This window comes from Sminthopsis crassicaudata, chromosome 5 (assembly GCF_048593235.1).
Source record: "Sminthopsis crassicaudata isolate SCR6 chromosome 5, ASM4859323v1, whole genome shotgun sequence".
Classification (NCBI taxonomy): Eukaryota; Metazoa; Chordata; class Mammalia; order Dasyuromorphia; family Dasyuridae; genus Sminthopsis; species Sminthopsis crassicaudata.
Window position 1 is genome coordinate 219,951,248 of NC_133621.1, and position 13,376 is coordinate 219,964,623.

Sequence of the window (13,376 nt, forward strand, 5' to 3'; positions counted from 1 at the left end):
TGTGACCTTGGTGGGATCTGAAAGTGAAAAGAAGAAGAATCAGGGATAAGGATGGGAGAGGTAAGAGTCAATTTGTTAGTGGACGGAGATAAGTTTACAAATATTCTACCATTATATTGGGATTGAAGCTCCATTTTTTCTTTATTATTTTATGTTTTCTGATTATACATATATTAACTTTTAAATATACATTTCTTTGTGAATTAGATTGGGAGAGAAAAATTAGAACAAAAGGGAAAAAACACAGGAGAGAAAAAAAATCAGAAAAAGAAGTATAGCAAGTGTTTATATATATCCAATCTCCATAGTTCTTTTTCTGGATATAGATAGTATTTTCTATCCAAAGTTTATTGGCAAAAATACATGTTAAATCCAACATAGGCATATATATTTATACAATTATCTTGCTGCAGAAGAAAAATCAGACCAAAAGGTAAAAACCAAAAAATAAAAAAAACCCAAAGTTTATTGGAATTGCCTTAGATCATTGAACCACTGAGTAGAACCAAGTCGATCATAGTTGATCATCACAAAATCTTGCTTTATTGTGTACAATGTTTCCTAAATCTTTCATTTCACTCAGTATCAGTTCATGTAAATCTTTCTAGGCCTTTTAAAACCCAGCTTATTTATCATTTTTATAGAACATTTTTTATATCATTTATATAGAATTTTTTATAGAACATTTTATAATATTCCAATACTTTTATATACCATAACTTATTCAGCCATTCCCCAACTGATGGGCATCTACTTATTTTCCAATTCTTTGCTACCATAAAAAGAGCTTCTACAAACATTTTTGTAGAGTGGATCCTTTTCCCTCCTTTATGATTTCCTTGAGATACAAACCCAATGGTGGTACTACTGGTTAAAGAATATGCCCAGTTTTATAGCCCTTTGGGCATAGTTCCAAATTGTACAAGCTCTATTTCTTTCAGTCCTTTGTTGGATAACTTGTCCTGAGAGTGCTTATCAGGGCTTTCACATTTTACTCCTCAAATATCAATGATATTCCATCACCCTCAGGTACCACATTTTGTTGCTGTTTCCCAGTTGTCTAATAGGCATGTTCTGGATTCTATTTTATCCTCCCTTCTCCTTTCTTTAGCTCTTCCTTTAGGATCAGGTAATTTATCTTGCTTAAAGTTATTCTCTCCTCCTTTTTTGTTGAGGAAGTTGTATTTCTATACCGAATTCTTATGTGCGTATATGTATGTTCAACTTTCCTTTGTCCATTTCAGATAAGAGTGAGTTTAATAATGAGAAAAAGTAAATCTTACTTGCTTGTTCCTCCTTTCTATGCTATTATTTTCCCTTTATCCTTCTTTCTCATTCACCTTACAGGACTCACAGAATAAAACCAATACCTAATGACTCCTGGTTTAAAAAATTAAAAAAAAAAATTTTTTTAAGTCCCTCAATATCCTTTGAAGACATCCAGCTTCTGAAAGGACACTTCTTTGTTTCGTCTTCTTTAGTAGAATGTTAACATTACATTATCATATAGTTCCTCCCAATTGTTCAAGTAAATTTTCCTCTTTAGGTTTCCTTGTTTTCTTTTCTTTTCTTTTCTTTTTTTTTTTTTTTTTTTTTTTTGGTTTAATATTTCTTATTCAACTTCAGTCTGTTCATTAAAAATATCTGAAAGACCTCTATTCCATTAAAGGTCAATTTTTCTCATACTAGGAAAATTAAAAACAAAATAAAACTCCAATAACCACCCAGCTTTGCAGGTCAAGTTATACTTGTTTGTAAGCCTGTATATATATATATATATATATATATATATATATTTTTTTTTTTTTTTGCAGTAGACTATTCCAATTTTTATAATAGTTACTGCTAAGTTGCCTTTTAAAAAAATTTGATTATGGTCTTTTGGTACTTTAAGTGCTCCTTTCTAGATGTATAGTATCTTTTCTTTAATATGGAAGCCCTGGATTTCTATTATAATTTTTTTTATTATAGCTTTTTATTTACAAGATATATACATGGGTAATTTTATAGCATTGACAATTGCCAAGCCTTTTGTTCCAATTTTTCCTCTTCTTCCCCCCACCTTTCTCCCCCAGATGGCAGGTTGACCAATACATGTTACATATGTTAAAGTATAAATTAAATACAATATATGTATACATGTCCATACAGTTATTTTGCTGTCCAAAAAGAATTGGACTTTGAAATAGTGTACAATTAGCCTGTGAAGGAAATAAAAAATGCAGGTGGACAAAAATAGAGGGATTGGGAATTCTATGTAGTGGTTCATAGTCAATCAATCTCCCAAAGTTCTTTTGCTGGGTGTAGCTGGTTCAGTTCATTACTGCTCTATTGGAACTGATTTGGTTCACCTCATTGTTGGAGAGGGCCACATCCATCAGAATTGATCATCATATAGTATTGTTGTTGAAGTATATAATGATCTCCTGGTCCTGCTCATTTCACTCAGCATCAGTTCATGTAAGTCTCTCCAGGCCTTTCTGAAATCATCCTGTTGGTCATTTCTTACAGAACAATAATATTCCATAACATTCATATACCACAATTTATTCAGCCATTTTCCAGTTGATGGGCATCCACTCAGTTTCCAGTTTCTGGCCACTACAAAGAGGGCTGCCACAATCTGTTATATTATTTTTGAACTTTTTTTTTTTTTTGAGGCATTTAGATTAAATAATTTGTTTAGGTTATATAGCAACTAAATGTCAAGTGTATAAGGCCAGATTTCAACTCAGGTCCCTGGACTTTAGGGATAGTGCTTTATCCACTCTTTCACCTAGCTGCCTCTATACTTGTCTTTTTTAGAAAAATTTATTTTAGGAGGAGATTAGTGGAGTCTTTCTGTCTTTATTTTAGCAATTTTTACCCCTGATAGAAATGGTAGTTTTCTATTATAATATTTTGAAATACTGCATGCACATTAAGTATGCATTTTTCTTGATCATGATTTTTAGGAAGTCTAGTGACTTTTAAATGATCTTTCGACTTATTTTCTAGGTTGGTATTTTTTGAGACTATATATTTTACATTTTCTTCTATATTTTCAATATTTTGATTTTATCCTAATTTTTTGACTGTTTGTTACAATCATTACTTTCTTTTTGGTGTCTTTTACTTTCCATGACAATAACTTCTTTAGATAAAGTTTATCATTATCCCTCCTGAAATAATTATTCTTCTAATTTTTTTTTTTTCTAAAGTTTTAAATCTTTTTTTTTTTTAAACCAGTTTGAACCAAAAGATTTTGAGAGTTTTTAGTCCTTACCTTTTTACCATCTTGCTTCATTTAATCCTTGTGAAAAATCCATTTTTCCTTTGAGACTTTTTTTCAGTTGTTATGACATTAGGGTCGTAAGACTTTTTGATACTGGTTGTTGCATGTTTTAAAATTTATTCATCTTTTGATTTTAACCTGATCTGAAGTTTTGTGCCAGGGCCAGATTCTATTCCTAGCTAAGTGTTTGGGTCGGGAAGTTACATCTGCTTGGGCAAGGTACTTGTTTTATTTTTGAGGTTCAAAGTACTGAATCTTTAGTGGCCTCTCAAAATAGAGTGCTTGGCAACTAGGAGCTGTAGTTTGTTTGAGGATATGGCATAGTACAATGCTGGTCCTCATTCTGTGGCTTTCTGATCACCCTAGAGGTTTCTGTGCACTCTGAAGCTAAGGAGAGCCCTCTGTTTTCTATCTGAAAAGCAAAGCAAAACAAAACAAACAAAAAGACAACCTTATAGGCTACTAGTTTCCCTGACAATTTCTGGTTGTATTGGGATGATTTGCACTGGGTTTGTTGGAAGCATTCTCCTTTGCTATTGTCTTTTGTATTTCTGATTGACCTCTTATGCAATTTTGGAAGAGTTCATGTTTCTCATTGTATTTTCTCATCATTATATTGTCTAATGTAAATTTCAGGATTGTGTTGCTGTAGATATGTGGGAATCTTGGGCTACCTGCTTCCCATTCAGGCAATTCTCTTGGTGAGAAATTTATTTATAGGTAACCCTTCCACATGGTGATTTTCCTCCATCATGACTATGATATATTGTGGATTGGCACAAGAAATTAAATGATAACTTTTTGGGAGTTTTGTGGAAGCCATAGATGGCAAGATCAGCAGATGACACACAAAAAGTTTAGAAACTTAAAAATTCATAATATCATACAGTCTTGCATGATAGCAACATATTTTACTTTTTTTTTTTTTTTTTTTTTTTTTTTTTTTTTTTTTTGAGGCAGTTGGGTTTAAGTGACTTGCCCAGGGTCACACAGCTAGGAAGTGTTAAGTGTCTGAGACCAGATTTGAACTCTGGTCCTCCTGAATTCAAGGCTGGTGTTCTATTCACTGTGCCACCTAGCTGCCCATATTTTACTTTTAAATACTATAATTTTACACAATTTCTTTTTAAATTTAAAATAAACAAAAATAAATGTTTGCAAAAATAACACATTTACCAGTAGATATTGTACAAAGGCTAGTATTTTTACTCAACATTCACCTACAACATATAGCAGATGACCAAATACTCAACTCAAATTTTAGGATAGAATACTATATATACCCATAAAAGAACACACACACTCACACACAAATCAGGCTTCTTCTCTGGTACTAAGTTAGGGCCAAAACATTTTATGGGGGATTTTCCATATCCTTCAGATATTGCAACCCTAATCCTTGTGCTGTGGAAGAGATAGCTGCATTTATTTGTTTCTCCTTTCCTTCCTCCCTTTATTCTCCACTCCCTGTAGTATATGCTGTATTTCCACAATACATCTGTGTTAAACTGATAGTTTAGTTTTCTGTCTTTCCTCCAGGGATGAAGGTAGAAATTCCCCAAAGATAGGTTGGGAGGAAGTACTAGAAGACCCATAGTGATTATTTCAATCTCCTCAGCACTCTCACAGTGAGATTTTATAGTAAACTCTGTATGATATTGATTGGAAAAGATTCTGGGAAAGGATCATTTTAGTTTTACAGAATTAATTCTGTCCTTTGGGACTTTTAAAATGTATATTCAAGGTAAATGAGCACTGAATGAAAATTAAAGCTGTATCTTGATTTACCTGTTGTATTCAGCATTTCTAGAGAACTTCAAAGTTCAAAGAGGCCTTAGAAGATATCTATTCCAACCTGAGTTTAAGTGAAGATCTCCACTCCAAAATTATGAATATTTATTTTTCATTTAAAAATTTCTAATGACATAGAACCCAATTTGCCTTAAAATTATTTTTATTTATTTTTGCATAACCAGTGATTAGGAAATTTATCCTTCTAATTTCTCATTAGATCTTTGCTTTCATTGGTGTAAGGAATCTCACTGGGGAACTTTTTCTGCTAATGCAACATCTTCTCTACAATTTATACCCTAGGAGAAGCTACCTGGATTAATAGTTAGATATTTATTTGGCTTCTGAGTCATGAAGATATGAGTTTCAATGTATCTCCTTAAACATATTGGCTGTGTGAACCTCTCAGTGACTCAGACAATTCTTTCCCTCATATTAAAAGCAACCTACTTGATTCAGGCCTTTGATATGGTTACATTAGCAACTGGGAAGAAAATTCATAAATTTAACCTTTCAGGGGATTAAAAGAAGATTTCTGGGAGTGATTTTTATTCTTAATTTCAATCTCCTCAGTGCTATTTGGAGAAGCTTCAAAATCTCTGGATCCTCCTACTTGCCCTATTCCCCCCGCTCTCTCATTCCTATTCCAGTTGTTCTCCTTGCTTTCTGGATCATCTGAATTTTTATTCTTCAGATATAAATATAGCCTCTTTCAGAGTTTGAGAAGAGACACCCAATCTATGAACATGATACATTTTCCCAGAAGACTAATGGGCTTTCAGAAAGGAAAGGGGCCTGGGATCTAGGGTCTTTTTGGCATCTTTTTCCTGTCCCATTCCTGAAGTATCCCCAAGATAAAGGAAGTAACAGTGAACCCCTCTTATTGTTCTATAGCCCTAGTTATAAAACAAGATTGGGTTGTCCTTGTTGCTTCCCTTTACATGAATGCTACAGAAATTGGTCAAATGATTTAAAGGGCTAAGAGAGTAATTAATAAATATCTCCAGTGTGCTACATACTCTGGTACTTACATGGCCCAAAGGATCAATTCTCAATACAATATTTTTTTCCTTGATTTGCATCAACAGATATTTCTGTTTTAAAACCATAGGAAGAATGCTTATTCTGAACCCCACCAAAAATCTGGTTGAAGAACAACACACATTTATAAAGGTCTAATAAAAAGGTTATAGATATAGCCTCACCTAATCCTATGCTTGCTTTGTGAACCATCTCTCTTCATGGCATTGATACAGAATCAAACTGTGGGCCAATCTTATTCAGTGAAAAAATAGGTACACTTGGAAAGATTGGGGACTTGGAGAAAATAGAGCTGGAATCTGTGTTCCAGAAAGAATGATGCTAGAGACCTCTGAAAGCAGTTTGTGGATACTTTCTTGGAAGTTTCTATACTAACCAGTAGTCAGGTTTTATCAATTGTATTTAGGCTATACTGGGGGATCATTTGAATGAACAAACAAAAGGTTCTCTGGGGAGCCTGTTTTGAAGATACTAATGAATTTCATTCTTTGGCAACTTTGGAGACAAAATCATTAGCAGATGGCTAAGAGCAAGTGGTCCTGAGAGACAGGAAGGAAGGAAGGTGTTCTGGGAACCATCAGTTGCAGCTTTAGAATTTGGTAAGAGCAGCAAGAAGGAAAAAGTTTAGGAGTCTGCTGCCTACTGGGCTGCTAGTATTTTCCGCACTTTTTAAATGTCTGTCATGTAAATCAGGGCGCAACTTATTATTGGACAAAGGCTATTCATGGGAAATATTTTCTATTTTCCTTGGGAATTGGGGGAATGAAGGAATGTACCACTAGTGTACTTTAGGATTTAGACTCAGTTTTGCACAAAATGGCTTTTCTAGTGAACTCCTTCAATTTATAGACAAGGAAAATGAGTCCAAGATGCTGTGTCTCAGTCATGCATATACAGTGAACCAATGAGAGTGCCAGGGTTTAGCTCAGATCTTCTGAGTCTACCTCCAGTATTGTATCCATTAAATCAGTGTTCTCAAGTTACAAAAGGAAAAAGAGGAGAGAGAAAGACAGTGACAGAGACAAAAATAGAGACAGAGAAACAGAAGGAGAGGGAGAGAGATGGAGAGAGAGAGAAGGGGAAAGTAGGAGAGGGAGAGTGAGAGAGAGAGAGGGAGAGAGATGGAGAGACAGACACCCAAAACAAGGAACACAGAAAGACAGAGAGACAAGCAGCCACACACAGACACAGATAGAGAGACAGAGAGAAGGAGCTAATAGTATATTATTAGGATAATCTTCACCTAGGTAGCAACAGGAAAAAAATTGAGAACTGCCTGACAGGTGGGAGAATCAGGAAAGAACAGCAACACAGAAACTAAGAGACATATAAGGGAAAAAGGGATAGTTATCATTGCTAAATGCTAGAGAAAGGTCAAGAAGGAAGATATGGAGTGGGAAAAAAGCCATTGAACCTGGAAATTAAGAATTTATTATTCACTTTGGAGAGAGTATGCAGCTGCAGTGGAGATAGACTATAAAATACTGAGCAGTTTGTAAGAAATTAAGAATTGGAGGAAGTAAATGTTCACTACTTTCCCCTAGGAAATTATTTTTAATTAGTTATTTAAAAATTTTATTGATGTATCGTATTTTTACATTATATAAATTTATAGATCACTTTCTTTGCAAGAGGCCTCTTCCAACAAAATAAAATATTTATCAAATGACTTTACCTGAAAGTGCTTATCATTAACCTTCACTTCTTTGTTTAAAAAAACAAACAGAATCTACTCTTCTCTCTGTCATCCCACATTCCATTAAAAAAAGAAATATTAAATTCTTGTCACAAGCATGAATAGTCAAGCAAAAAATTTCTATTAAAATACAATGTAAATATATACACACATATATGAATGTATGTGTATATCTGTATATTCTGTACTCTAAATTCATCATGTCTTTGTAATAGATATCATATCTAAATATACTTTGGAACCATTAATGGTTATTGTATTGATCACAGTTAGAATTTTTATTGGGTTGTTTTTATATACATTATTCATTTTACAGTGTTGTATTTTATGCATTATTTTCTTGGTTCTGTTCTCATTCTCCATAAGTCTATAAAAGTCCTCAAAATTATTTATTTAGATAATATTGATATTTTAGTAAAATTTTTCTTTTGGTTCTGCTAAATTCACTTTGCATCAATTCACATAAATCTTTTCATTTCTTTTGGAAATGATTTCCTTATTTCTTAAAGCACAATAGTACTGCATCTAGTCATGTCACAATTTATTCAGCTGTTGTTCAATTGTTATATACCTTTGTCACCACAAAAAGAGTTGTTATGAATATTTTTGTATATGTAAGAACCTTTCCTATTTCTATAATTTCTTTTAGGCATAACAATTAATATCTTCAGCAAGATATAAACTTGCAGGATATAAAATGAATCCATGAAAATCATCAACAATGCATCTGGGAATTACTGAAAAGGAGAGAAATGAGTAGTGGTAACAGGATTAAGGGAAGGATCTTTTTTTTTTTTTTTTATTAGAATAAAGGATAATTGAGCATGTTTGCAGGAAGATGGGGAAAAGCCAATTGAGTGTGAGGATCACTAGTCTAAAACAATCAGGAAAAGAGCAATGAAATCATGGGTTCTCAGAGTTGAAAGACAAGTCAGTGATCAACTACACCTGAAACAAAAATTCTTTCCATGAAATCCCTGAGTAATAGGCAGATCTTTCCTCCTGAAGCAATCCATTGTGATTTTGGCCAGGCTTAATTCTTAGGGAGTTCTTCCTATTATAGAACTAAAATCTTAAATCTGTTTCTGCTTTGGTCTAATAGCTATTGTGTGTGGTTAAGCAGAGGAAGGCTAATCTTTCTTTCACATGAACACTTTTCACATATTTGTAGGTTTTTCATTGCCTTCTTTCCTATGGATTATAATTCCCACTCCTTTTTAAGATAATCTTAAATGACCAAGCTTCAAGTCCCCTCTTCATACTGGTTATCCTCCTCTAGATACCATTAAGCTTATTCATTAACATCCCTGTAATTAGGCTAAGGTACTGATAACTTTCATATTTCAAAAACATTCTTCCTTTTCCCTGTTTTCCCATTTGAATTCATCTTTTCAATGACCCATAATCTTTTGGAGCAAGTCCTTATAGGCTTGTATCACCTGCTTGTTTCTCAGGATATAAATGAAAGGGTTCATCAAAGGACTTATTGAGATATTGGGCATAGCCACTCCCTTGTTGAAGGAAATATCACCCTTTGCAGAGGGCTTGATGTACATGAAGATGCAGCTTCCATAGGAGAGAGAGATAACAATCATGTGGGAGGAACAAGTAGAAACAGCTTTCTTTCTTTGTTGAGCAGAAGGAAATCTGAGAATTGTCCTAATGATGTTTATATAAGAGAGCATCACAAGTACCAGGGTTATTACAAGGGTTACTATTGCTAAGATGGAGGCAACCAGCTCTAGAAGGCTCGTGTCTGGACAGGAGAGTTTAATCATGGGAGCAGTATCACAGTAATAATGGTTTATGATATTGTTTGAACAGAACTCTTGTTGACTTGTCATAACAATTCCTATTAGAGATATTAAGAACCCAGCTAACCAAGAGAAAAGAATACAAACTTTACTGCTCATAATGGTTGTATAATGTAGGGGTTTGCATATGGCAACATAGCGATCATAGAACATGGCAGCTAGAAGATAAAACTCTGTGGCCTCCAGAAATATAGCAAAAAAGAACTGAGTGAAGCAGCCAACAAAACTGATGGTTTTGTTTCCTGTTGAGATACTATGTAGGAGTCTGGGAGTAAAAACAGATGTGAAGAGAATTTCTAAGATGGAGAAATTCCGAAGGAAGAAATACATAGGAGTCTGGAGGTGGGAATCCAGCAGAGTGACGGTGATGATAGTCAGGTAGCCAGTGATGCTAAACAGGTAGGTGAGAAAGAGAAATAGGAAAAGCATAACCTGGAATTCAGGAGCATCTGTTAGACCGAGCAGGATGAAGTCAGTCAATGTGCTGAGGTTTTTCATTATGACTTTGGTGGGATCTGAAAGTGAAAAGGAGAGCAATCAGGGATAAGGATGGGAGATGTGGGAATTAGGTTGGGAATGGAATGGAAAAAATTCACAAGTGTTCTATCTATCATATTGGTATTGGTTTCTCACAAGCTCCCTTTCCTTCAAGTCCTACATAAGACTTTCACATTTTATTTTTCAAAAACAATATTCCAATTATGTTTTTATACCACAGTTTGTTTAGCCATCTCCTAGTTATCCAAAAAGTTTGTCCTGAATTCTATTTATTTTCTCCTCCACTTCCTTTTCTTTAGCTCTTCCTTTAGGGTCAGGTACTTTATCTTGTTGCAGAGTTATTCCTTTGTCACTAGTATTCTTTTTAACCTCTTCTCTTTCTCTATCCCTGTTTAATTTTTCATTAAAGAAGATGTATTTCTATACCAAACTCTTATGTGTGTATTCAACTTTCCTTTGTCCATTTTGGATTACCGTGAAGTTAATTTAATGCCTATTTCTCCACTCTTTCTTCCATGTTTGTACACTTTTTTAGGCACCCCAATAATGAGAAAAAATAAATCTAACATGCTTGTTCCTCCTTTCTATCCTATTAGTTCCCCTTTATCTTTTTTCCTCTTTCCACTCATAACATTCTTGGAATAAAACTAATCCATCCCATCGAAGTGAACCCTAAAGTAGTTTAATTTCAGCAACTTTCAGAATCATAATAAGGTCAATTCTCCCAAATTGTCCAGTTTCAATATTATAATGAGAAGGCAAAGTTTTTGTCATTCAGCCTCTATTATCTCAGTGACATGAGTTGAAACTCTTAAATCAGCCTATTCAGTTTTCTAGGCTCTAAGACCATCTCCTTAGCATCTTTAAAAGGCAGTCATAATCTTTGAGATGTCCCTGTTCGGGCTCCAAATTGCTATGGTCCAGTCTAGATCCTCTGAAGGGCTCAGAATAAGTCTTGGTCAGGATAAGCAAGAATTCGTGCCCCACATTGGGCGCTAATATATAACGTGCTATTGTCTCCAGAAGCTGCCGATCGCTCTCTGGGAGATCTGCTGTGTCAACTCAAATCTCTCGGACAGATTCTTCTTCCTGTAGAGAGCCGTTGTCGCCAGACAGTTGCCATTAACTCTGGTCCAGAGAAGTGATTTCCCTTCCTGCAGAGAGCTGCCTCAAGTCTGGTCTAGAGCAGAGACTCCCTTTTCCTCCAGAGCTGCCCTCTTTTATCCTCCCAGAGAATGGGCGTGGGATAATGCAAGGGCTTTTGGGAAAAATTACTTCAGAGATGAGCATATTGATTAATATATCTTTAGACAATTCTGGGACCAGGTGGATTCTACCAGGTTACTCATGAATTCCTCCCTACTCCATAGATCCAGCTCTTCCTATCCTCCCACTTCTCTGCTTCCCTGATACTTTAAAAGTTGTGTACACAGAAATGAAAATTACTCATTCAGTATGACTGCCTTCTATGTTGTATCTGCTTAAGCCTATGAAGTTCAATAAATAGCCTTACCTTCATCACCTCTGGAAGGCTTGTCATGGTCCTTCCATGTTGTGAACTAAATCTTTTTATGTGTAATATTCTTTTTATAATCTATTGCCCTCCAGAATCTATTTCGTATTTTTACTCTTGGTATCTATTTTTACTACTTCACCATTATCTCTGTTTTCTTTAAGTCCCTCAATATGCTTTGAACATATTCAGTTTCTGAAAGGACACATTTCGAATTGTTCAAATAAATTTACCTTTCTGGGTTTTCTTGTTTTCTTTTTGGGTTTAATATCTCCTATTCAACTCTGTTTTTTTTTTTTTTTTTCATCAGAAATATTTGAAGTCTTCTATTCAAAGGTCAATTTGTCCTTTGTTGGGAAAAATAAAAACAAAACAGAACAAAACCCCCAACTTCATTGGTTAAGTTACACTTGCTAGTAGGCTTGTGCATTTTGCTTTTTGCAGTAGACTATTCTAAAGTCTCCTGTCATTTTTATAATAGTTACTGCTTTTTTTTTTTTTTTTTTTTTTTAATTTTGATTATGGTCTCTTGATACTTTAAGTGCTTCTTTCTGGATGCTTATAAAATCTTTGATGTGAGAACTCTGGATTTTTGCTATAACAGCTTTGGGATTTCCCATTTTGAATAAGTTTTTTTCAAAAGGTAATTGATAGAGTCTTTCTAATTTGACCAATTTTTTTCTCTGATAGAGCTGATAGTTTACTATTATGATATTTCAAAATAATGTGTCCAGACCTTATTTTTTTTCTGGATTATAGTTTTCAGGAATTTTAGTGGTTTACAAATGATCTTTCCTTGAACTATTTCCTAGATTGGTGTTTTTTGGAGACTATACATTTACATTTTCTTCTATTTTTTCAATATTTTGATTTCATTTGAATATTTTTGGCTTTTTGTTGGAATCATTGATTTCTTTTTTATCTTATCTAGTTTCATGGAATTTATTTCTGTAAGCAAGTTTTACCATTTCCTTGCCTAAAATAATAATTCTCCTTCTAATTAAATTTTTTTTAGAGCTTTAAAATTAAAAAAATTTGAATCAAAGGACTTTGGTAAGTTTTTTTCCTTTCCTTTTTAATATCTTGCTTCATTTCTTTTAGGGGGGAAAATCCATTTTTCTTTTGAGTCAGTGCTTTCAGTTGTTATGAAATTAGTCACAAGAGTTTTTGATACTGATTAGTGCATTTAAATTTTTTTAATTTATTAAAAATTTATAATAAAATATAATTATAATTGATTATAAGTAATAACAATTTTTATAATAAAAGATTATTTTAAAATAATCTTTTTCAAAGGTTCTGATAAAGGCCTCATTTCCAAAACATATAGAGGATTGACTTAAATTTATAAGAAATCAAACCATTCTTCAATTGATAAATGGTCAAAGGATATGAACAGACAATTTTCAGAAGAAGAAATTGAAACTATTTCTAGTCATATGAAAAGGTGCTCCAAAGCATTATTGATCAGAGAAATGCAAATTAAGACAACTCTGAGATACCATTACATACCTTTCAGATTGGCTAAGATGACAGGAAAAGATAATGATGAATGTTGGAGGGGATGTGGGAAAACTGGGACACTCATACATTGTTGGTGGAATTGTGAATGAATCCAACCATTCTGGAGAGAAGTTTAGAACTGTAATGTTCTCTTCTTTAAATTATAATCGTTCTCTTGGAGCAGATTTCTTGGGGAGCTTCTGGAAGCAGCTTTAGTTTCAGTTCAGCTCAATAATCCCAAATGCA

The 13,376-nt window shown here is 33.8% G+C and overlaps 1 protein-coding gene across 1 annotated transcript; it reads right to left on the reverse strand.

Annotated features, from left to right (window-relative positions):
• Nucleotides 1-9,193: 9,193 nt before the first annotated feature.
• LOC141542758 (olfactory receptor 6C4-like) lies at nucleotides 9,194-10,114 on the reverse strand. The gene has a single exon (XM_074267343.1). The coding sequence runs from the start codon at nucleotides 10,112-10,114 to the stop codon at nucleotides 9,194-9,196; it is 921 nt and encodes a 306-aa protein (XP_074123444.1).
• Between the last annotated feature and the right edge of the window lie 3,262 nt (nucleotides 10,115-13,376).

Bases quoted from the DNA above. Each gene is read 5' to 3' on its own strand.
- LOC141542758 (XM_074267343.1), bottom strand. From the start codon at position 10,114: ATGAAAAACCTCAGCACATTGACTGACTTCATCCTGCTCGGTCTAACA.